Source organism: Mytilus trossulus, chromosome 2 (assembly GCF_036588685.1).
Source record: "Mytilus trossulus isolate FHL-02 chromosome 2, PNRI_Mtr1.1.1.hap1, whole genome shotgun sequence".
Taxonomy (NCBI): domain Eukaryota; kingdom Metazoa; phylum Mollusca; class Bivalvia; order Mytilida; family Mytilidae; genus Mytilus; species Mytilus trossulus.
Genome location: NC_086374.1, coordinates 21,964,369 through 21,991,660, shown reverse-complemented (window position 1 = coordinate 21,991,660; position 27,292 = coordinate 21,964,369). Strand labels below are relative to the sequence as shown.

Here is a 27,292-nt window from a genome sequence, read left to right as displayed (position 1 = left end):
TATGGCACAAATTGAGACATTAAAAGGCAGTTAATCTATTTTTGAATGAATACTAAATAATAAGATATTCAAATTCTGGTGAGGAAATAGGAGAAGAAATATCTAAAGAGACTTCATTTGTATTTGATTATACCTTGAAAAAGTTTTATAAAAGTGAATAAACTCTGGTGAGAAAAGTTGATGATGGTGTTAACACATAGGGAAGATCAAGATGAAATATTACCAGAACCAGGAGAAAAAACAACAACACTCAGAAATAGACTTTCCAGCATAAATAGGTAAATGATTGTGATGTTTTATCTGTTCCAGTTTACTTCACATTTACTCCCTTGAAAAGACAAATGTTGCCATTTTTTTTTGAAGTATAAGAGATGAAGATACAAAATGTATACAACAAAAAATGTTCAGCACAATAAGATCTACAAATAAGTCGTAATGGACAAAATACTGAATAGATTCCTGATATGAGTTATTGCCCTTGTAAGGCTGTTTCCCAAAACAACATAATGCATATTTTAAAAAGGTTAAATCATGAAATGCACAGATTTGCGCTATAATATTAAAATAGAAATCATGCAAAGACAATTTACATCTAGAAGGACCTTTATTGTGACTTCAGGGTCGGGTGTTTTTAAGCTCAGATTGCGGGATTGATTCTTTTGGGGTCTGGGATTCCTATTTTCGAATTATGGGATGTCAGGATTTAAATTTCTTTAAATTTGGACCTCTGGATTTCATGTTTTTAAGCCTGGGATTTCTGGGTCCTGCTGAGATTTCAGGATCAGGACCTCTCCTTTGTATATACATGTATATACATTGTATATTCATATCAATAAATCATACAACATCATTAATTTAACCACGATTCAAGCATTGTATTTTGTCATGTATTCAGTAACTCAAATGCAAGGTTGTTGATTTGCAATTATAAGCACACTGCTACAAAAAGTAATTTGTTAAATTTCCCAAAAGTAGTATCAATCAAATTAACTCTGGAACAGCTGATGTTCCAGTCTGATAAGATACATTGATATATAAATGTTAACTTTAGAGTCTTATTAGGGCAAAAATATATGATTCCATTATAAAAAAAAATAGGATATTACACCTGAAACCTCCTACAAGTTATAATTGTTCATTACTAATATTACAACCCTTAGATACAAACATCAATGAGAACGAAACATTGCATTATGAAAATAACTGATAATATTAAGTAGTATATGCCATGACAATGACATCTATAACATAGAATATGCTTAGCATTTAGTTCATGAAGTACAGGTCTTCTATGTAAATCATGAGAACTTTGGAATATTTTAGAAAACACATTTGAAATCAGGAAGTATTTTAAATATTTTTGAATTACCATCAGTATAAATTCCAACTAGACTGACCACAAAAATTAATATAATAAGTTTATTAGATATTTGGACTTCAAGCCTCCATCTAGGTATTGTTTATACATTCTATACCAAAATTGGCCTTGTTTTATCCCAAATTCAGTTCATCAAATTATAGGCTTACATTTTGTATGTATAAAGAACATCATAGGATAACAAATGTCCCTAGTTTAGGTATGATAATCTCCCTATATACTGTATATTATACTTTTTGGGGGTATTTATTTCTAATAATTACAAGTCAACACATTACATTAATGTACTAATGTCTTTTTGTGATAATATGGAATACTTCATTAGGAAAATAGTTTATCCCTTTAAAATGTCTGTACACAACATTTTATTGTAAGGATTATTATTGTATCATCATATGGAATATTTATGGATGTGTCATTTTTGTCAGTCTTTTTATACAATCGCCAAATATATACTGGAGTATACTTGGATGGATCTCATTGAAATTGTACCACAAGGTTTTGTACTACAAATGAAGGGTGGCTTGAATTTGGGAGTTATTAAAAAGGGAACATTGTTTAAATCATATGACAACCCCTTATTTGAGTTATTGACCTTTAATGAAGATTTTATCTATTTTTATTTGCCTTTTTACATAACATCTGGAAAAAAATATAATAGATAAATTGAAATTTAAATAACTGAAAAAAGATCAGAAAGGCTCTGTCTTCAAATGAGACACAAAACATAATAATAACATAAGCATAATATTTTAATTGATAATTTTAAAAGAGGAGGCATGCTGTCAAAAATAGTATTATAATTAATACTAATGATCTATGTTTTTGTTTTTCTTTTAATGCTACATGTTTGTAGTGTTTAATGACTATCGTTTTGTAATTAATATGCCTGTCTGTTTGTTTGTTTTTGTTGTGTATTTTAGTAACAATCCTATTGTTTGGATTTTAGACTAATAAATTCTTATTCTTATTATTCTTATTCATTATTGTTATTTTATGTTACAAATATAAAACAGGCCCGTAGCCAGGAATTTTCAAAAGGACTCACAAACTCGACTTTAACAGTCACAATTCGAACAGAACATTGACTTTAACAGTGCTTATTTGTTTTTCAGGGGGGTTCGTCCGAACCCCCGAACCCCCTGGCTACGGTTATGTAAAATGAACATAGCCAATTCAAGTCCACTGTGAAAGTTATAGTTTCCACAAGATGCACATATACCTAGGTGATCCTCTGGTTTATTATTAGTTTGCTGTCTTTTTAAGATAAACCTTTCTGCAAACAGCTTGAAGATTGATTTTGTATTATTCATAATGTTCATTATGTAGTTTGTTTTTTTGTTGTTGTTTTTTTTTTGGGGGGGGGGGGGTTAAAATTCTGCAGCCAATATTCCAGTTTGGAAAGAGAGTAACCTTATATTGTGCTTCACTTTTAAGTCACCTATACAGATACAGGAAAAGGAAAAATTAATTGTTGCTAATTGTTAAATGAATATTCTATCAACATGATCAAGAACTGAAAACAATTTATTTTTCGTTTAATCATTAAAGTGACATATCTTACTGGTATTGCAGCCTCTAAAGTACTTCATGATATAACATTATATCTTATATGGTTTATTGAAAGAAATTTGATGTCTTTTTGATTTAAATCAAACTACATGTATATGTCAAATGTGTCGAGACAAATACATGACTTCTTTTGGGTGTCTACAGATATATACTTCTTTTTAAATGCATCACAGAAATGAAATTCTTTTTTATTGTAAAAGTGTTAATTGATTAAAAGTTACTAGAGGGTTTCTTTATGCATTCCAGTCACATATACTATTTAAAGGCTATTAATCAATGGTGTGTGACATGTTATGTGTATTCACCTTAAATTTATCAAGATCTAAACAGCTGATTTAGCACAGTGTAGTGACGTGGTTGTGTAACTTTACATATTCCTATCAAAGATAACCCCAGAGGTTATCTGAATGGTCAATTTACATCTCTGTATATAATATCCTTGACCAATATGTACATTATTTTAAAAGCATTTTTATAGATCACTTAAAATTAGAGAATTTAATTTAATCAGAAATATTCAAAAGGTATTTTTACCTGAGGATTTGACCTGTTATTGTTATACATGAACCTGGATATTTAAAATACAATTTTAATGGGATAAAAAGTTTTGCCAAATTTGTTGTTTTTGTTTATAAATAAATAAATAGGTGGATATGAATTGGATCAATACTATTTAAAAATACTACCCACAGGACTTTGTACATATGACATAAACAATTTGTGTTTATGTAAAGCTTTGGATTAAAAACAGATTTTTATAAGTTAAAACATGTATTTAATAGGATATCCTGTCCAATAAATTAGATAATATTACTAAGAAATATAATTTAACTTAAGATTCTTTAAAATACTGGCTATACGTGTAGTTGTAGAAAACATTTTAAAACTACAAGCTTAAACATTTTAGTGGTGAATAATTTCCTTCTTAAAACAGGGAGATAATTTAAAATCTTGTGACAACTGTTCACCTTTACCTGTATGTTTAGTTTACTTACAAGTATATTTTTGTGCCAGGATTAAAAATAACTTCCAGTTTGGAAAAGACTGATATTTAACTAGTTTTCACTTACAAAGTTGACAGAACAGAACCTTGATTTATATAAATGTGGAACTTTGTTGACAAATGAATAAGTTGTTGATTTTAGAGATTACCTATAATTAAGACAGATTACCTGATAGTGTAATTGTTTGTGTATTCCAAGTAGGTTGTGATGTGGCAGTTCAGCTAAATTTCAATCAAGGACACTTACACTGCTGTTGGATATATGGATATATTTTTATGAATGAAACTTGATTCATTTAAGGGGGAAGTGTGACATTCAATGATAGACTGTCTTGGACACGTTGCAGTAGTACTTAAAACTGCTTGATAAACATTGAAAATATCCCTTACTGTGGTTAGAAAACTGACGTTTGGAATATAGTGATTTAACATAGGAACATATGTATAGTTTATTGAATACTGTGAATGAAACATAATATACTAGATATGAATGTTATGTGATCTCATATACTAATTATAAATATTTGTTGTCCAGATAAGATAAAATCTAGTTCTGGTGTTGAATAGGATTGAGTGTCGCAGTAATCTGAAACGATGGATACAGTAGCTAATATTAAAGTTGCTGCTGATTATTTTAAAAGTAAACAAAATACTGTTCTTTTACCCAACAGGAATTTTGGTTCCAGAAAGTTTATTCATGTTGGATTAGGAGCCAAAAGTCACAGTACTGGTGGCCTGTTGAATGTTTCCAGATTATCAGAGGACGATAATACAACCGAAACAGGATATACTGGTACCCCTGAGGAGAACATGAGAGCAGGTACTTTTCTCATCTTAAGAATGGTTCCATGTCTTTTTCATATGATTTTATTTTAAGGGTCATCTAGCCCATACAGTCAAATGAGATTTTCTCAATTTTTTTCGCTGTCATCCATTAACTTTTACAAAATTTATCTCCTCTGAAACTTCTGGACTAACCAAATTTGGTCACAATTATACAGTTAACTTATAATATGTGTATCTTGTTAAAATGAGTTTAATGATTGGCTGCCGACCACCATGTCTGACTGCTTAAAATGGAAGATAGGGGTAAAATGGATGTTCTGATAGGGGCTGAGATTTTCAGAAGGTTGAGATATACTGAACAACTGTTAAACAAAGTTTTATAGAAGACTTTAGATAATGAGTTTAACATTTTAATGCCTTCTGCCTTAGTGTGGGCATTAAGAATTAGCCTTGTCCAGCTGTACATCCCAAAATTGGTTTCTGTTCTCTAAATTTAGATTGTCTAAAGCAAGTGTTATGAAACTTACACACAATGCTTATTATCTTAAAGCACAGTTCATAATTGAATTTTATTGGTGACACATTTACAGTTCTAGAGTTGTGCCCCTTTACAAATGGAACTGTTGCTGATTTTTTTGTTTACTTTCTCTTACTTAAGTTTGCCTCAATTAAATGTTATTAAATGTATACTCAATGCTTTTTACCACTTAACGCATCAAGTACAATGTAAGCCTGGCATCATCTGTGTCCCTTGGACACTTTCCCCTTTTATTCTTCTTCTTTTGTTTTAATAGACCACTTTCGAGTTCATCCGTCACCGGAAAAAACTCGTCAATTATACGCGCCTTTATCACCGTCATTTGTGCGTTTAGGGGCGTCATCACTTCCTTCCAATGTTGAACGAGTGGTTGGAAAACTATAATTCTATATTGTACGAATTATTCGGCAAATTGAATTCTCAAAATTGACAATCAACACTGCTGTCATTAGGGAATTGTCAGTAAGTACCTACAGAGCAACCATTATTTCTAGTTTATCCTGCACAAAGATGATCACTAAGACGCTTGATGAACGTAAATAGTGCAGGGATACAGGCGAGCCCCTCTATCTGGTAAATGACGTCATAAAGGCGTGCATAATTGACGAGTTTTTGCCGGTGACGGATGAACTCGAAAGTGGTCTATAGGAGGAGACTATAATAGACAGAGAGAATTTTTAAAAACAAAAATGATCAGAAAAAAAAGATCTACAAATAAGTTTAATTGAGATATAGTCAGACAACTTCTTATAAGAGTTATTGTCCTATAATGACAGTTATACCAATTGTTATACCTTTTTAATAGATAGAAACTTTAGAAGCAAACATCATCCGGTTAGCAAGATAAGATTAACACATAAATCTAACAGCTGAAATTGCCGGTCAACTTGTTACTGGGAAATTGTTCTTTAAGGACAGTTTTGTACATTTTTATCTATATCTACTATCTTGAAAATTACTACTGATAGAGAGACACTTTAAAAACCAAAAATAATCAGCAAGACAAGATCTTCTTATAAGTCAACATGGCCAAAATTGGCTGTCAACTCCTTATTGGAGTTGTTTTTGGCTATCGAACTATATTACCCAGTACATCTAAATATAAAGACACTTTAAATAGCAAAAATGACCAGTCAGATAAAATCTGCAAATAAGTCGGGTGTTTATAGAATGATTTTAGGAATGTTGCCTCTGATTCTTCCCCCTCTTTTATGTTTTGGGTTAAAACTAAAGAAAAAAATAAACAGAAAACATGATCACCAATAAATACAAGGCCAACCATAAAAAAAAATGTGTTTTTCATCAATTTGATCTAGTATACTAGGTTTTAAAGACTGTCTCCATAATTGAGGATTCACATCTATAGACCTTCATTCACATAGACCTACAAATGTAGGTGAGTGATGCAGGCTCTTTAGAATCTATTGAGGATCTAATTTTATCCAGCCTAGATTTGTGTAAATGTCTTGGTGCATTTTTTCTCCTAAAAAAATTATAAATTTGTATCCAGTAAAAGTGTTATATAAGTTTGACTGTCATTTCACTGCCCAACTTTTATCTGCATAGGATTACTTAAGGCTGACATTGATAGGAACATCTTAGTTAATCTACTTTAAATATTCTTTTGAAAAATATGTGAACAAAAATGGTGTCATGATAAATTTCATGCATTTGACGTATATAAATATGTAGAAACATGTCTGTATTGGACAGAACAATAATTACAAATACATGTCAATAGTACTTAAGTAATGATAGGGTTAGCCCATGATGATAGTTTTTGACACTAAGTAGTACAATGTGTATTTGAACTATTTTAAGAGTGTACTTCATTCATGCAAATCTACCCCAGTAAATCAAACCTTTTTTCTATTGTTTGATATAAGGTTTTTTATATCATGATTATTGCCCCAATAATAGAAATGAATTATTGTCATAAAAAATTCCTTTTGTTTAAGTTATTGTTTTATTATATTAATCATTATAATGTGATAAGGATATGACAAATTTTGTATACTTGAGCATTTAAATGAGTGATATCTTAAGATTTATATCAATATTTACATTTCAGCAAATAAACAGTGGGTTCATCCACCAGATGCTCTTACAAGAGGACATATAGTTTATAATGTCAAGGTAATATAAAGTCTAAATCATCTGCAAATGATACAGGAAAGGATAAATATGGTCATGAATGCTTGTGGAATAAAATCTGTTAATGTGAAAGCATGAAATACATATTGAACTTGAATATTAATATGTGTTTTTCTTTCTCTCTCCAAATAAGTGTTTATCTAACAATATATAACATCAGTCTTTACTTCACAAACTTTATATTGATAGATCAATATTCAGTGGCAAATATGACAGATGTAATCAGATAATGAAGAAATTCACAATAGCATATCCTCTCTATTCTTCTTCAACCTTTGTCCACTGTTTAATAGCTTATGAATGTCTGTATAACTATACAGGATTTATAAACATATAGATTATTGCAAACCTAGAATTTATAATTTTTATATAGCATACATACATCAGAAGATTACATCCAGAAGGAAGAATTGAGCTCCAGTATTGCTTCAATACTCTAAAATGAAAAGAGCTTGAAATTACTTTATTTCAAGAACTGTCCTTTTAACTTATTTTCATGTGTAGCAACAATTTTCTAAGTTTATTAAATATTCATTAGTAAAGGCAGATAACTCTCTCCCGGCACATGCATATCAATTTGTCAAAAAAGGGAGAAAATAACTAGGGGGACAACTTAAACAACAACATTAATCTGAGAAAAATTTACAACACAATCACCAACAGAAAGAGCCGATCAGACACACTATAGTTCACAAAACTCTGAACAGAAACTAGATTTGGCAACTGGATGATTCTTCCAAGAAGGGGAAACATTCAATGTAAATAAGTTAAGAAAAATCACTTCTTATGAAATGTATAACATAAATGTGCAAAGGACAATTATGATACAAAGAATTACAATATTATCATGATTATAGAATACCCACAATTGATGAAGCATGCTCTAAGTACTTTTCTACTTTTATGAAATCTATTTTAATACTAATATTTACAACTGTACTGCAAATATAAAAAAAGAAGATGTGGTATAATTGCCAATGAGACAACTCTCCACAAGACACCAAATGACACAGAATTTAATAGTTTATTTCATACAGCAAAGCAATAACAAGAACTGGAAGACATGGTCTTGAATGCCTTCAGAAATTTGCAAAAGATTTACATGGAAAATAAATAAAGATTTGTCAATATTTCAGCTACTTTTGCACTATGCTATTTCAAATTTTGTTTTCTTCAGTTTCTTGGAGAAACCGAGGTGGATCAGCCCAAAGGTACAGAAGTTGTTAGAGATTCAATCAGGAAGAGAAAGGTATTGTTTATATTCCACCAAGATAGGTTAGGACAGAATGACCAACATATGTCTTGAGAACAAGTTGGCTGTTAATTCTTTTACCTTCATCTAGGAGTCAAATTAAATGTTTCAAAGTTTAAATGAAATTTGGTTGTGAGCTTAATATTTAAAAATCATACAAAATAAAGTAAGATTTCAATTTTCTGAATGATTCTATCAGGAAAATATGTTGCATCAGGAATAACACAATTATAACAGAAAAGTTTTAATTGTCAATAATGACATCCATTAATGAGCTGTACAATCAAGTCAAATTCTATAAATATAATTGATTACATTGATTATTTTGACAATTAAACAAAAATGAACTGTAAAATCTTTTATCCCTACAAAATATGTGTACCAGTCTATAAAGTAATTATTATAAGGATTTTTATTTAAGAATGTAAGCTAATTTATTGCAAACACTATTCTTCCTTAGGGCAGCAAAGGAGGTGTGCTTTGCCCAATTTTGTGTTTGCCTCAACCAATTCTTATATAACTTTTATCACTACATTTAAATTGACAAACTGCACTATGACACCAGCATTCCTTGATTGATTTCTGTCCAACTTTATATCTAAATTCAAGAACTAACTATTATTTAGGATAAGTTTTTGTCAAGCCTTCGACTTTGTAGTAGAAAGCTCGACATAGGGACAGTGATCCAGCAGCTTGGTTAATGTTAAGTTTACGTGACAGTTGTAATAAAGCTTTACATTTAGGACTATCAACATAATATCAATGATTAGTAAAGAAGGCGAGACATTTCAGCATGTGCACTCTTGTGTAAAACAATTTTAAAGTAAAGTCTTTTTCAAACTTAAATAAAGGCAGAGTAGTCCAAGTAGACAAACTACTGTATCACTATACTGTCAACACCGAGGTTGTGGGTTCTATTCCCACACAGGGCAGGTACACTTGACTTCATATCTTAATTGACTCAGGATTGTCAGTTATCCTCCTAAAGGTTAGTGATTCTCTCAGGGCACTTTAGCATCCTCCACCAATGAAAAATGACCAACATAAAATAGCACAATAGATCTTGAAAGTGGCATTACATATTTATCAAACAAAATTAATCAATTAAACTCACATATTTTGTTAAAATGAATAATATGATGGACCTTATGCAAAGTAATCATTTTCCAGTTTATTTTAAGAGTGTATGTTTCTTTAAGTATGTAAAGAGGTTATCTTTTCTTTTAGTTCAACAAACATATAAGGAAGGCAGAAGGACAGAAAACACCCAAAGTAGAACTTACAATATCTGTTGATGGAGTCACTATACAAGACCCAAAAACAAAGGTATGGATGTCTATTTATGTTATAAAAATATAGTTTAAGAAATTTGTAGTAAAAACGTATTAAAGATACCAAGCTTATCTTTTGGTACATCAGAAGACTCCTCAGTGATCCTCAAATAAAAAATAGGGTTTTCTAACATAGCTAATTTAATGATTAACATCTCTCATATATTAAGAAAAAGTTACTATGGTTTTTTTCTCATTTTCAATGAACTTCAGAAAAATTCTGCAGTATTTCCTCAGTAACAAGCAAATAAAACAAGTAATTATAGAAATCTCCATACTTTAGGTCATTTTTTCTAATTAAGACTTATTTTAATATAAGGAATATGTTCTATATAAGTAATGTACTCTTTACATTGATTTAATTTTACTTCCTGTAGAATACCTGAATGTATATTGACCTTTCTAAAAATTGTATACTTGTTTAAATTGTATCAATTTTATTGTTATGAAAATAGTGGCTTTAAGGTCACTGACACTTCCTATATCTATGAAATTTATGTTTCAACAGTTTTAGGAGCACACTACTAAAGTGGAGAATTGAAAGTGAGTTAAGTTACAGAAGATGACATTTGACTGCTTAATTTTATTAAAATTTGTGTTAGTTATATTTTGAGTATTGTGGCAACAATTAATTTGAAAAGGAATGGTGTACATTTCTTACAGTGGTACATAAACCGATAACACACATCAACTACTTTATGGTGTTGGTTCACTATTACCATTACAGTGATACATTTAGAACAGTCATATTGGATGCTGCTATAAATGTTTTTTGTATAAACTGGGATATATGTTGTCAAAATGTCTATATATTATAACATCTTATTAGCATGATTAGAAGAAAAATATATTGAAATATCAAGTAATTGTAAATTATAATTTTGTGTTTCAGATGACACAGTATTCCTATCCTCTCCATCGAATATCTTACTGTGCTGATGACAAAACAGATAAAAGAATGTTTACATTTATTGCCAAGTCAGCAGATTGTAACAAACACTTTTGTTATGTTTTTGATAGCGATAAATGTGTAAGTAATCAGTTTATAAAGATCATCTACACTTTCCTTAAAGTGTTTTGACTACCTCAAATATTTAAAGTGGTATGATGGTGGTCCTGTTGTCATTTTTGTACCACTTTGTCATCATAACTTATGTTGGCAGTTGTCTATAGAGCTGATTTCTATGGGTTTTATCTGATAAACTCATATCCTTCTCCCAAAAATGTCAACAAGTAATAGAAATCAAAATCATGTTTATCAATAAAGGACAATCAGTATATACCAAAAAGATTTCTTAAAAAGGGCCAATCCTGATTTGGTGTACAGCTTTTATTTTAAGCTCACCTGGTCCTTCAAAGTCTTACAAAGATGTATAGCTAGCACTATACATCATTGGTCCCTTGCTGTTACACAAAATAAGGTTTATTTTCATATCATGCATATTTGCTGTTACCTCACCATGTCTCTTATAATATTATTATGCATGTCTATGTGTTTCTGTATACCATTGTATCGATCAACATAGGTTCTTCAGAATAAAAAAAAATATATAAAAGTGACTAAAGCCTTCAAAAATCTAGCTTAAAACCTGTAAAACTATGTATTTTTTGGATTGACATGAAAATTAACACTCAATGAAAAATTCTTCAGGGTCACCCCCAACCCCTGTCATATAATAATGTTCAAATATTTTAAAAGTGAATGGAGAACAAAACCTGTAAACCATATATTTTCCGCAAGATAAATTGAACATAAGATAAAGGAACTTTATTTTGGAGACGTAACAGCAGGATGCATCCTGCTACCATTTCTTGCTATTTTCAGGTTTATTTATTTACATTGTCTGACTAAGACTTTTTTTAAAAGGTATCGGCATGCCTTGTGAATAAGTGTCGCATGAATTCTGTAGCAAAATAAACAAAGAATTGAATGCAATATTAATTTCTCATTTGTATTTGCATTGAAATTTATATTTGATAAAGACTACATTACTATTATGATAATTATATAAATTTAATTTTTCAGTCAGAGGAGATTACCTTAACTATAGGACAAGCTTTTGATCTAGCCTATAAAAAGTTCTTAGATACAAATGGAAGAGATCTAGATTTAAAGAACAAATATATAACATTACAGAAAAAGGTAAGATATTGTTAGGTTATACCTGGTACTTGGTACCTCATGACTGATAGGTTTGCTAAAAATAAATGACTGTTTAGTGGTGTTAGGTATATACATCATTAGGTAGTTTATTTGCAGTTTGTTAGGGAAAATCTGCTAGGCAAAGAAAATGGTTGATACATATGATACCCTGGTTGATACATATGATACCCATTCACTTTCCAAGATATTCATTGCAATTGGAGAAATCTAAAGATCTCAGATTTGTTTAAAAAAAGATAATTACATCAAAAGAATTAGAAATTGGTGAATGACCTGGAATAGTCTTTAAAGAATGATTTTTGTCTAATGCTTAGTCCATTTCTGTGTGTGTTACATTTTGATGTTGTGTCGTTGTTCTCCTCTTATATTTAATGAGTTTCCCTCAGTTTTAATTTTTTACCCCGATTTTGTTTTTTGTCCATGGATTTATGAGTTTTAAACTGCGGTATACTACCGTTGCCTTTATTTACATCATCATGTTTTTCTTGTCTCCCTTTGAGTGCAATGAAATCAAAGAAGTATAAAATTAAACCAGTCTCATTAGCAAGGACAGATATAAGATAAAAATGAACAAGATTTTGTTGGGTCATAATTTAACTTCAAGAGATCAAAACCATATAAATTCATCCAACATGATTAAATGTGCAATGTGTCAGAGACAACAATTGACCAAAGAGCAGATAACAACCAAAACATTTTACAAGTTTCACATACAAACCTGTTGAGGAATAAAACTTAAAAATTGCCAAACAAGTTAAAATGCTTCCATATTTGCAATGCTCTATTTTCACCAGAAACACAATTTTGAGTGACAGATCAATATTGCCTCACTAGGGTAAGGTTTTATATCAGGAGTCAACATATGTTTGTGTGTAGATCTTTACATAATCTGGTTTAGAGCTTTATATTCACACTCAGTATTGTTTGATTGGGACAAGAGGTAAAAATCTAGTAGATTACTCATTATGTATGATATTGAAAAAGCCAAATGATTTTCTATATCTATATTTCATAATTTTTTTCAGGTTAAGTCTTTAGAACAGGAGAACCAGACATTGAAGAAAAGGGTTGAAGAATTAGAACAGCTAAAGGATAGAGATGACATTGTACAGTATAAAAAAAGTCATCAGGTCAGTAGGTCAAGTCGGTTATGTCTTTTGTGTCAATATACTACATTTCTATTACTATTGTTTATATAAATAAAACTTGATGAAAAATAAGTTAAAATTCTAGTGATGAATTGAAATTGAAGGTAGGAACAGATTGAACAGGCAGTCTTAAATTGTAACTATTCTGAAAGCATATACTTAATTTTGTAAAATTGGGCTTAAAAATATTTCTTAGCAATTTTGGTTACGGTATTTTCTATTTTCTATATAGGTACTGTAATCGTGGAAATTTTCATGTAGTTGTTAGTTATATCTATTCTGATTATCTAACATGCATGACAATATCACAAATACAATTACTTTGTACAAATCAACAATATAGATGCTATAGATTCCATTTCACTTAATTAATTAACCAATTTGAGAAAAGTTAATGCAATGAAATTTTGAAAATAACAACCTGTGTAAATATCCACGTTTACAGTATAAAGAGTTGAGGTAATTGAGGAAAGTAAGGAAGTTTTTATTAAAAGAATACTGTATGTAGGAATTGCACACTGGGTAGCATTGGTAGACACTGCATTGTATTTAGATTTCACTATTAGAAATAACTAGTTCAGAGTTGTGATTCACATGCAGGTGGTTAGTCATTAGAGAGTGTTTTGTTTTTAATAAATTCTATGCAAGTAAAATAACTATAGCTGGTAACATTCCTACAGATAAGTGATTTGACTGCTGTTGCTAATGGTAATTCCACCCATGTGATTTTAACTGATTCTACCTTACAAGAGGAGAGTTCTACAGATGATAGTAAAAATATACCAGAGGTAGATTGTCTCCCTTGGTGATAGATGTACTAACACAAATGCATGAAATCGTTACATTGTTACATAGCTCTTTATTTTTTCAATTTATAGAGTGCTGTAAATATGCCTAATGGTATAGGTATGCCATCTGTAAATGACTTCTAGTAATTTATTTATTTGGAAATTGTGGCAAACTGCAGAAAACCTTTTTTGATGGGATTCTAAGTCAATCAAATTTTAATATTATACTGGGCATCAGGATATATTAGAAAGAATATTGAAGAGAATCATTTTAAAATAACGTTATTCAGTTCATCAAATGTGAGGATTTTCGAAACATTGAGCCATTATTGCTACAGCTATTTAGTACTACCTTTAGGCAATGCAGATTGTTGTATTATTATTTCATTGTTTCATATGTTGATTTTGATTTCCCCATTAAACACAAAAAGTTTTCCCAAAACAGCATGCTGGTCACATATGAATGTACACATATTATTCAGATTTGTTCATTGGTACCTATTTAATAAGTGGTTGCATTGACTATATTTAAAATTACTAAATAAACAGTTTCTTTTGATTCAATTCAAACATAGGAACAAATTTGTATTTAAGAATTGATCTTTTTAAATTTACAGGAGGTAAAATTCTAAGAAAAAAAGTAAAATGTCATAACAGTACATTATAGAATGTTAGAAAGTATGCTGAACTATGTCCTTATTTCCATAATAAAATCACCTTTTGATATGCTTAAAGTAAAGCTTTGTAGATACTGCCGTTACATTTTGTTTTAGTAATAGTTACTATAGACTTGTGAATATCTTTGTGTTCAATCACCTTTATTACATATTCATCATGACTTTCATTATTTACAAATCGACAGTACATGTAAAGATTTTGTGTGGTCTATTGATAATAAAAGCACTATTTTCTCTATGTATAATTACTTAAAAAACAATGTGAAATTTGTAGTTCCTTTTTGAATGAATTGGGAATTTGCAGGTTTGTTAACATTTTTATTATATCAAATTAAAGTCTTTTAGGTTAAAGATAAACTAATTTGATAGAGTAAATAATGATGCTTATATATTTTTGTCTCTACAGACGGATATGACATTAGGTACAGGATGGGAGTCCCCACGACTGGAGTTTGTCAATGGAACTACAACCAAGTCATTGACAACTAATGGAAATAGTCCATCTGCTGCAGGGCTAAGTAAAATATCCCTTATTATATCTAATGTAGTGTTAGGATGACTTTTTTGCTCAAAATAAGTGTCTTTAAATAACAACTTGACATGTTGTTTTAATAAAAAAAAAAAGAGTAAAGTTTAAGATATAGTGCATTTATACCAGACTCAAAATCAGTTATATGCTGTACACAAAAGTTGACACCTGTGTGTAAGAATTGAATTGATCGCTCTTCTCCTAAATCACATATTTAGTCAACTTGTTGACCAAAATGTTTAATTGCAGTTGTTAGTTTTTGGTTAGGTTTTAAACATAAACCTCGTCTCTATTAACCATCTTTGTACAGGATACAATAATTGAACCTTTGGATATGTTTGTCTTTCTGTAGTAATATGTGTATGTTCCGGACCATATGAGTATTTGGACCATATGAGTATTTGGACCATACGCGTATGGTCATGACCATATGGGTATATACTCATATGGTCCGACCATACGCGTATGGTCGGGGTAATTAACACTCTGTTACAGTTTACTTTTAATACTTCTAAACTCTTCATATGGTATGACCGTTCATTCAAAAGACGCTATCATATAGGTAATTTTATCATTATATTATAATAAAAAGATAAGCTAAATAAAATTAAGAAGTTTCACATAGTTAATTTTACTTAATTGTCAAATTTAAAGTAAACACATTTTATACCGATGGTCATTACCGATGGGTCATCTTTGATTTGTTATTACGAGTAAATGGCAATATGTCCACAAATTTCTTAATGAACTGTTACATAAGAAGTCACTGGAAGGTAGCATCATATTAGTTTATTTAAGTTGTGTTGTGAAGATGGTGTATTGCAGTCATTTTACGATATTTGAGATCTAGAGCTTCTTAAAAACACCGTAGACATCAGAATTGCCAAAGAATTGGTATCACTGTACGCAGCTGCAAAAAAGGCTTGTTTTCACTCGCAAACAAAACGTGTAAATGAAAAAGATAGTGCACAAATTTCTTGCAAATGCAAAACAGCAATGATACTGTGTGGAAGTGAATGTCATCCAAGCCTACATGCACGAATGTAACTAGCGATGAAAACTAACTATGGCATCAATATTAAATTTTTACGTATTTTTTTGTATTATAAAATTAAAAATTGTCATGTTTTAAACCATCACTGTTTTTTTAGATAAAGTTTTTGTATTGTTGAAACGTTTATAATGTAATTTAAAAAAATATATATACCTATATGGTCCAAATACTCATATGGTCCGTTAATAACCAAACTAGTATTATACTCATATGGTCCGACCATACGCGTACGGTCGGACCATATGAGTAAACGCATATGGTGATGACCATACGCGTACGGTCGGACCATATGAGTATACGCATATGGTGATGACCATACGCGTATGGTCCAAATACTCATATGGTCCGGAACATGTACATGATACAACCAATGACACTTACATCAAATTAAGAAAACACAGAATATTTTGAGTGGATGATTCCTACCAACCTTCACCATCCATTTATTATAATTTATTTTCAATTCAGTTTCTCCACCACCACCCAGTACAAGGCCAAGGACACAAGGATCAGTTTCCTCACCTACATTACCACTGAGTCCAGCTGGATATCCCAATGGTAAGTTTACATGGCCATCGTTACTGGTAACACCTGTAGCCCAGGCGTTGAAGGCATAAAACTTTGCTCAGTGCTTGGAGCACAAAAATCATGCTCGAAACATGAAATCCAGCAATTTGATTGGTTGATTTTCGAGTCTGAATACAAAAATCATGCTCAAAAGTTTTATGACCGTGAGGTCTGCAGAAGTATTCTCAGTTTTTCTGACAGAGTTATTTGTTATAGACTTTTTAGCAATATTTATCATATTGATTAACAAATTTGAGTTAGCATTTTATGGGAAATTTGTAAGGTATAATGCATTTTAATTTCTTTAGCATGTATAGCTGACCTGTTTTCTACTACATGTATTTTGATAATTCTCTTTTTGGTTTTATAAGAACTTTATACGTTTGATATTTCAATATTGATATCATTTTAGCATATTGTTTCATAAAATAGCATTTTATCACTGTTATTTCAATTAATAAGGGTTAGATTGACATATTTATAAGGTTTGAAATTCTAGTCAATAGTATACTCATTAGTAACTTACAAAAGGCTTAAGATGTGCATTTGTGCACAGCTAGTTTTTAAAACAACATTCTTATTTTGCTGTTATGGGATGGGAATGGATATTCATCAGATAATGCAGTAAATATTGTGTACATATATTATTTTCCATTAATGTCCAATGCATGCTTTTTACTTGCAGCAGTGGATGCTTTTGGTGCACCATCATTTAATCCACAGCCTACCAGTGCTGATCCATTTGGTATGGCAGCATTTAATCCATCATCACCCTCAAAATTTAATCCATTCACGTCAGATACACTGTCTGTATCATCAACAGAGAGAGAATTACTCGATATTCAGGTAAGAATAGAAACAAGCAAATATACTTATACTTAAAGTTATAATCTGAAGAAAAATCTGCTTCTATTTATGCTTGGAAGGATGGGAAATTTACATTCTCTTAGTTTGAAAAAAAATCTGCACTTGTTTGGTAATGATACAAATAATTTAACAATATAGTTGAAAAAATATGAATTATATGTATGATCTATTATCCATCTCAAATCTGTTTCTTCCCAGAATCTTCCTTTCTCGGTACAGAAGAGTGTTATAAAACATTATCGCTAGAAACGAAGGTAGCATGTGCCCATTGCCAATGAAATTAACAACGTCGTCATAGGTAAAATTGTGATGAACAGATTATAATTGGTCATCTCAACTCAATTGCTTCTCACTTTTGCCATTTTGGCTCAAGCAAGAAAATCAATCTCGTTGAGATGATCAAAGATGATCTATCAATATCAATGGTAACATATTCAATATAGTGATTTTTTTTCAAATCATGTTTTTCTTCAGTCATTCTTCCATCATATAATTTTGTTAAACTTTTTTGCAGGCTGGTTTCAGTCAAGGACTCTCATTTGGTACAGAAGACTTTAATTTAGCTGATCTAGATCCACTAAATCAAAAATAATCTTCTAACGTCGAACATACCAGTAGTGGGCTTTGAAAGTTAAATCTGCTGGCAGACATAAGCATTTACTGTGAAGGACCAGATTAGTACTCAACTAATTCTCCTGTTGAAATTTGAGGAAAGGACATTATATTGTGCATTAGATCTATATTACGATTCTGTTGATGCTGCAAGACATAATAATTAGACATATGAAAAATATACTGTTGAACATTTATGCCCATTTTATTTGTTATTAATGGAATAGTGCAATGATTGCCTTATAGTTAAGGTGTAATATTGATTTACTTACCTCATAGGAGGATTTTCAACATACAAGTTTTTTATGGGAATATTACAATGATGACATATATATAAATGAAAAATGAAACCAGCAAACGTTTAACATAAGTATTAATTAAAGATTTAAAATATGTATCATGTGACGCATAGTTTCAAGATTCAAGATATGTATCATGTGATGCATAGATATGTTTCATGTGACACAAAGTGTAAATATTCAAATAAGTATCATGTGACGCATAGTTTCAAGATTCAAGATATGTATTATGTGATGCATAGTATCAAGATTCAAGATATGTATTTTGTGACCCATAGTGTAAAGATTCAAAATATATATTTTTTGACACATCATAGTGTACAGATAAAGAGATTCAAAATATGTATCATGTGATGTATCATGTGACACATTGTGTCAAGATTCAAAATAAGTATCATGTGAGTGCCAACACAAAAAGAAATATGAATTCTTTATTTGAAAACAAATATACTGCTGATAAATCATAGCTTTTAAAGCATAAAGGGTAACTTATAGATGTAGATATGAACTCAAAAAATATATAAATGACATTAATTGAGCTGTAAATTATTCTATGAAACATTGGATTATATTGTAGATCTATTTTGAGTAGTAAGTGATAACTCTAGTATTGATATGTGTTAACAATAAGCTACTTACAGATGCTTAGATTACTATATTCATATCTCAATTTCACTTTACCAGATCTTATTTTGTTCCCAACTTGGTGGATAAGGCATGATAATAAACACTTCTGTATTCTCAAATATTTCTATTGTGACAGTGCCCATTTCTTTGAAAAAATATTATTTCAGGAATTATTGACACGCTAGAAAGCCTGTTTTCTATCATTTATTAACGAAACACTTCCTTTTGGGTTTATCAAGATCAGAATTATACTTTAAAGTCTTGTCATAATAAGGGAACTATATTGATAAACCATTTAATACTGTACAGAATTGTGTCACAAAAATATGTATTATTGATATTTAGTACAAACCTTACCATAAGAATTAAGTAACAAAGAATATGTACAGTTTTATTGTTAGTACAGTGTTCATTCTATTAAGTACTTCGTTTACAGTAATAAAATATGTTACAGTTAGATCATTGGTATTTTATTCAGTCTTCAGGCACAACCTTTACTTCAACGGTATATTTATAGAGATACAAGACATTATATTACGTGTCACTTGCTGTCTGTCTTTGTTGTTGGTTTATAGTGTTTCAAAAAAATCTATGAACCTACAGGACCTATTGGAACCAAACTTGGCAACAATCGTCTTTTGGTATCTAGATTAGAAATTGTGTTTTTCGCAATACTAGCAATAGGTCAGCTATTATATTTATAGATGTAGGAAGATGTGGTATTTGTGCCAATGAGACAACTCTCCATCCAAGACACAATTTATTTAAGTAAACCATTATAGGTCAAAGTACGGTCTTCAACACGGAGCCATAGCTCACACCCAACATCAAGCTATAAAGGGCCCAAAAAATTAATAGTGTAAAACCATTCAAACAGGAAAACCAAAGGTCTATTCTATAATAATTAAACGAGAAACACTTATGAACCATATCAACAAACAACAACTTCTGAACATCAGACTCCTGACTTAGGTCTAAACATTTCAATGGTACCAAACCATCACCCTTATCTGAAACACTAGTGTCACATCACACCATAAGAAGACACGCTATATCATTTGGAATGGCTTAATTCAATCAAAAGATGTAGTAACACAAATGAACAGAACTTGAATCATATTCTAGTATAAAATGTTGATTTGCCTTGTTGAATATGCAAATTGAACTAGTGAGCAACATAAGCTCTTTTTAAATAAGTTCAGTTGCTCAGTTACTCATAGTAAAAGTTGAGTCTTGCAAATAGCTATAAGGTGAACAGGTCTGCCTGACTCAAGTCACCTTACCCTGATCTCTCTCCTTGGTTCAATGTCTACTGTTGTCTTTTTACTTACAAATTATGGGGAATAGTTAACTATATTTGGCCCATAGTATCTTTATGAGTTTTTTTTTAATACTTCCTGGTTCAGTGAATGGTTGCAGGGTTTAGTTTATGTAATAGGTCAATTACAGGGGATTCATTATTATTCCTTGGATACCAATTTTCATAGATACAGTTGAACCACTATTTTAAATGTGCAATGAAATACAAATTTCTATAGTTGTATCCAGAATTTTACAGAACCACAAAAATGCAAGGTTTCCGCAATCCAAGAAAATTGGTAGCCAAAGTATGCTTAGTTCTAATGATCAATGTGATGAAAATAGGTTGACTTTGACCACATTTCCATGGTTCAAGGATCAATTTGTTTTAGACTTGCTAAAAGGTCAATATATATAACTACAAATTGAATTGCAAGAAGTGCAGTTTTCTGTCGCCTGGTAATGAGTTTTTGTTGGAGGCTTCATAGATCACCCAACTCAATCATTGAAACAAAAGAAAATTCAAATAAAGGCTCAGTCTCAATAAGGCCTATTAGATAATGATAAGGACTTCTTTTTTAGCTCACCTGGCCCAAAGGTCCAAGTGAGCTTTTCTCATCACTTGGCATAGGCGGATCCAGGGGGGGCCCTGGGGGGCTCGGGCCCCCCCTTTCGTGGGAAAAATATGGTTAATTATATAGGGAATCACTGAAACATGACTGGAGTGGTCCCCCTCCTTAGGTCAGTCAGCGGGCCCCCCCCCCTTAGGAAAAGTTCTGGATCCGCCACTGCTTGGCATCGTCCATCTTGGTCCGGCGGCATCCCCCTTCGTCATTAACTTCTATAAAAAATCTTCTCCTATGAAACTACTGGGCCAAATTTAACAAAACTTGGCCACAACCATTATTGGGGTATCTAGTTTAAAAATGTGTCTGGTGACTTGCCAAACCAACAAAGACGGCCACCATGGCTAAAAAAAGAACATAGGGGTAAAATGTAAATTTTGGCTTATTTAACTCTGAAACCAAATCATTTAGAGCAAATCTGACATGGTGTAATATTGTGTATCTAGTCGAGATCTATCTGCCCTAAAATTTTCAGATGAATTGGACAACTGGTTATTGGGTTGCTTCCCCTGAATTGGTAATTTTAAGGTAATTTTGCTCTTTTCAATTATTATCTTGAATATTATTACAGATAGAGATAAGCTGGAAACAGCAGTAATGTTCAGCAAAGTAGGATCTTCAAATAAGTCATCATGACCAAAATGGTCAGTTGACTGCTTAAGGAGTTATTGCCCTGTATAGTCATTTTTTACCAATTTTTCGTAAATTTTGTTATCTTTTACAAAAATCTTCTCCTCTGAAACTACTGGACCAAATTTAACCATACTTGGCCACAATCATCATTGTGGAATCTAGTTTAAAAATGTGTGCAGTGACCTGCCAAACCAACCAAGATTGCTGCCATGGCTAACAATAGAACAGAGGGGTAAAATGTATATTTTGGCTTATTACTCTGAACCCAACGCATCTAGAGCAAATCTGGCATGGTGTAAACTTGTTTCTATCTGCCCTAAAATTTTCAGATGAATTGGACAACCAGCTGTTGGGTTGCTTCCCCTGAATCGGTAATTTTAAGGTAATTTTGCTGTTTTCGGTTATTATCTTGAATATTATTATAGATAGAGATAAACTGTAAACAGCAATAATTTTCAGCAAAGTAGGATCTACAAATAAGTCATCATGAACAAAATGGTCAGTTGACTGCTTAATTGTCGTTTTAAAATAGTAATTTTTTACCAATTTTTCATAAATTTTGTTATTTTTTACAAAAATCTTCTCCTCTGAAACTACTGGGCCAAATTTAACCATACTTGGCCACAATCATAATTGGGGTATCTAGTTTCAAAAAGTGTGCAGTGACCTGCCAAACCGACTGAGATGGCCACCATGGCTAAAAACAGAACATAGGGGTAAAATGTATACCGTATTTTGGCTTATTCGCTTATAACTCTGAAATCAAAGCATTTAGAGCAAATCTTACATGGGGGTTAAAATGTTTATCTTGTCAATATCTATTTACCCTGAAATTCTCAGATGAATTGGACAACTGGTTGTTGGGCTGCTGCCCCCCGATAGGTAATTTTGCTGTTTTTGGTTATCATCTTGAATACTATTATAGAAGGAGATAAACTGTAAACATCAAAAATGTTAAGCAAAATAAGATCTACAAATAAGTCAACATGACCAAAATGTCAGTTGACCCCTTAAGGAGTTAATGCCCTTTATAAAATTAAAATTGAGAAAGGAAATGGTGAATATGTCAAAGCGACAACCACCCGACCATAGAGCAGACAACAGCCGAAGCCAACCAATGGGTCTTCAATGTAGCGAGAATTCCCGCACCTGTAGGTGTCCTTCAGCTGGCCCCTAAAAATATGCATAATAGTACAGTGATAATGGACGTCATACTAAACTCCGAATTATACACAAGAAACTAGAATTTAAAATCATACAAGACTAACAAAGGCCAGAGGCTCCTGACTTGAGACAGGCGCAAAATTGTGGCGGGGTTAAACATGTTTATGAGATCTCAACCCTCCCCTTTTACCTCTAGCCAATGTAGAAAAGTAAAAGAATAACAATACGCACATTAAAATTCAGTTCAAGAGAAGTCTGAGTCCGATGTCAAAAGCTGTAACAAAAGAAAATAAATGACAATAATACATAAATAACAACAGACTACTAGCAGTTAACTGACATGCCAGCTCCAGACCTCAATTAAACTGATTGAAAGATTATGTCTTCATCATATGAATATCAGGTACAATCCCTCCTGTTAGGGGTTTAGTATCATACTATCATAAAATATATGAGAAGAACATAACCCGTGTCATGCCAACAACTGTTTTTTTTAGAAATAAATGTGTTTAGTTCCGATGCAAAGACCCTATCAGTGAATCAATGTTAAAGCCAAAATATGCAATCTTTAATGACCTGACAACAGTATCGTAACTATATCCCCTTTTAATAAGTCTATTTAAAGGTTTTGTTAGTTTCTGAGGAGAATACTGACATTTTTGTGCTTTATAAAGAATATTTCCATAAAAAATTTAATGTGAAATACCTGAACGTATAAGATGTCTGCATGTTGAGTTATATTTACGAATTATTTCCTTATACCCGTGATAAAATTTAGTAAATGTTTTGACCAGTTGTGATATCGAAAACCCTGGTGTAATAATTTTTCAGTAATACATAAATTTCTCTCGCTAAAATCTAATACGTTGTTACATACATTTATAGTCAATTTTTAACAATTTTCATTAATTTGGTAAATTTTTCTAAGTTTTAACAAAATATTTTCCTCTGTTTCTAAAACCAGGCCAAGTTTATTACAGATAGAGAAAATCGTAAGTAGCAAGAATGTTCAGTAAAGTAAGATCTACAAACACATCACCATCACCAAAACACAATTTTGTCATGAATCCATCTGTGTCCTTTGTTTAATATGCACATAGACCAAGGTGAGTGACACTGGCTCTTAAGAGCCTCTAGTTTAAAAGTGCTTTTTCTAGTTTAAAAGTGCTTTTAAGCAAAATCATTTGACAATCAATTTTTAATTTGTATTTCTTTATGGACTTTTTCTTTTTAAGTTCAGACTATATTGAAATAAGCAACGTATAAAACAGACAGTAATATTATTATCATAATAATACAACTGGCTGTTTTATACATTGCTTATTATAATTTTATTAAGGATCATAGTCACATGAAATGAATAAAGGTAAACAATGGTCTAAATCTATGACATATGTTACAACATAACTTCCCAGTGGTTAACCAAAAACATGTTCTACAAGGTAAAACACTAAGTATTTGTAATAACATGCTTTTATTACCAAAACAGTGTTAGTCAGAGTTAGTTTTTTTTTATACAAATTTTAAAAGTTATGCCTTAAAACACTTCCTTAATCATATTAAGCATTTAAGAAAATAATGCTGGCTTACACAAATTTTGCATTTTCTGCTGTAGATTGATGCAAGAGAGACTAACAATGTGAATGTGCTTTCATGTCTGATCTTTTTTTATAGATTTTATGGTATATTTTTCATGTCCCTTTGACAGGTTTATTTTTTATTCCCCCTTCACATACTGGGTGTTCATTTTCCCCCCTTTTTACATCCTAGTTGTGTATTTTGAATCCACTTTTAACATACTATTTGTTCATTTGTATTTCTCCTTTTCACATACTGTCTGGTTGTGTATTTTTTTTATTTCCCCTTTTCCCACACTGGTTATTCATTTTAATTTTATTTTCACATACTGTTTGTTAATTATTCTTCCCAATTACAACATACTGGTTATTCATTTTTATTCCCCTTAGGACATACTGGTTACATATTTTTTTTAATTTTATTTTTATTCTACCTTTCCACTTATTAGTTGTTTATTTTATATCCACTTTGTAAATACTGAATGATATTGCTTTCATAAATACGTCTTAATTCCTTTTTTAAATTATCCTTCATCAGAAATTATCCTTTTTAATATTCCCCTTTTGACATACTGGTTGTTTATTTTTATTCTACTGTTTATATTAAACTGGTTGTTTATTTTTATTCTCTTGTTTGTGAATTGGCTGTTTATTTTATTCCCCTTTTCACATACTGATTGTTAATTTTAATTCCCCTTTCGATATACTTGTTGTATATTTTCATCCCCTTTTAAAATACTGAGTGATAACACTTTCATCATTTTGTACGTCCAAAGCCCTTTTCTAAATTATCCCTCATCAGGAAAGCTTAAACATTTGAAATCCAGGGAAACATTAGGAGCTTTATGACCAAAATGATTTTTTAAAGAACACAAATTCATCCTTTGGAATTGGAAACTTGGATTTGTTTAATGATTTCTTAAAGTATTCACAGGGAAGTTAAGTAAAAGAAATTACAATTCATGCCAGTACCAAAACACTGACTAATGAACAGTTATATACTTTTTTGTCTCTATGGTCGGGTTGTCTCTTTGACACATTCCCCATTACCATTCTCAATTTCATATGGTATTCATTTATAGTTTGAGTTATGTCTTACTGGTATTCATGAAATGTACAAATAATTGACCAAAAATGTAGGTTAGACAATTAATATAGATTTGGTTTTGAAGTTTGGTTGTACCTGTAGGAAACTTATTTCAAAGGGGATGGCACATCCTTATTTTTATGGAAATGTTGTTTACTGTGCACAGAAATTTAGAAATGATCCTCGTAAACATATCGATCCATGAAATAAACTTATTATTAAAATTTTCCAATTCAACACTGTAATTAGATTGTTTGATTTTTGGTTGCAGAATGTCCAGTGGCAAATATTTCATACATGTTCAAGACGACACTGTTATTAGATCAGTGAATATTGTTTTTCTTGGTATCAATATTGATTTTGTTATCAGTAAATTAAAAACAAACAAAATATTATTGTTCTATACATAATACACATTCATGGATCTATAATTTGCTGATACCTGTATCTTGGCATTGCACAAGGTCATGTTTTTCTCTGACTGTTTATGATGTCTTTTCACTAAATCCATTGGATGTTGGATGTGTACTGATTGATTATTTAGTCTAAGATGCATGATTATTTTTTGTTAGTTGGTTTGGCTTTGAACTTTCAGTAACTGAAAGTACTCTCAGATCTACACTTATAAGCTTGTTGTTGTTTGGATATACAAGTTCCCAGCCACGTTCACTCTTAAGTATTACATTTGTATTTCTATTTTTTTCCATATGATGAGTTAAGCCTTTTTCAACTGATTTTTACATGAAAGCAAAATCTTTTTTGGGTTCGTGTTATGCTATGATGTTGTCAGCGTTTTCGACACATTTGGTTGTAGGTCAATAATTTAAGTTGAATTGAATGGATCCCTGTGAAATTATGACCAGAAATGTGTGGATGTTAAAGGCAAAAGGTTGGGTCAAAAAGATCGTGAATTATGTTAAAATGACATAAAAAGCCTTGAAAACTAAAAAGCAGATGACTGTTTCATGCTTTGCCCAGCGGGACTTTTACCGAACATTATACAAATGATGGGAATATATGACCGTTTTGGAAGCCCTGTGCTAACATGCTTAATTCGCCACATTCTTTTTGTATGTGCCTGTCTCAAGTCAGGAGCCTGTAACATGTCTTTTGTTGATGTGTTACATATTTGTTTTTCGTTCAGTCTTAGTACATAAATTAGGCCGTTAATTTTCTTGTTTGATTTGTTTTACATTTGTCATTTTAGGGCCTTTTAAAGCTGACTATGCGGTATAGACTTTGCTCATTGTTGAAGGCTGTATGGTGCCAGGGGGTCAATTGACCATTTTGGTCATGTAGACTTATTTTTAGGTCTTATTTTGCTGTTTACAGTTTATCTCTATCTAAAATAATATTCAAGAAAATAACAGAAAACAGCAAAATTTCCTTAAAATTACCACTGCAGGGGAAGCAACCCAACAACAGAATGTCCAATTCATCTGAAAATTTCAGGGCAGATAGATTTTGACCTGATAAACAATTTTACCCCATGTCAGATTTGTTCTAAATGCTTTTTTTTTAGTTATAAGCCAAAAACTGCATTTTACCCCTATGTTCTAT

General features: G+C 31.2%; 1 protein-coding gene across 8 annotated transcripts in view; it reads left to right on the top strand.

The window, feature by feature from the left end:
- Window positions 1–19,803, top strand: part of LOC134706738 (PTB domain-containing engulfment adapter protein 1-like) — a 32,187-nt gene extending 12,384 nt beyond the window's left edge. For 6 of the 8 annotated variants that reach the window (XM_063565946.1, XM_063565944.1, XM_063565947.1 and 3 more), the window contains 12 exons: window positions 4,625–4,773; window positions 7,349–7,413; window positions 8,609–8,680; window positions 9,911–10,009; window positions 10,907–11,044; window positions 12,041–12,157; window positions 13,204–13,308; window positions 14,007–14,114; window positions 15,198–15,309; window positions 16,843–16,932; window positions 17,627–17,787; window positions 18,323–19,803. In XM_063565946.1, the coding sequence (XP_063422016.1) occupies window positions 4,764–4,773; window positions 7,349–7,413; window positions 8,609–8,680; window positions 9,911–10,009; window positions 10,907–11,044; window positions 12,041–12,157; window positions 13,204–13,308; window positions 14,007–14,114; window positions 15,198–15,309; window positions 16,843–16,932; window positions 17,627–17,787; window positions 18,323–18,400 (1,155 nt within the window). In that variant the 5' untranslated portion in view covers window positions 4,625–4,763 and the 3' untranslated portion in view covers window positions 18,401–19,803. Of the gene's footprint in view, window positions 1–6; window positions 279–4,624; window positions 4,774–7,348; window positions 7,414–8,608; window positions 8,681–9,910; window positions 10,010–10,906; window positions 11,045–12,040; window positions 12,158–13,203; window positions 13,309–14,006; window positions 14,115–15,197; window positions 15,310–16,842; window positions 16,933–17,626; window positions 17,788–18,322 lie in introns of those variants that run through there. The other 2 variants (XM_063565941.1, XM_063565943.1) reach the window with 2 other exon arrangements.
- The last annotated feature ends 7,489 nt before the right edge of the window (window positions 19,804–27,292 follow it).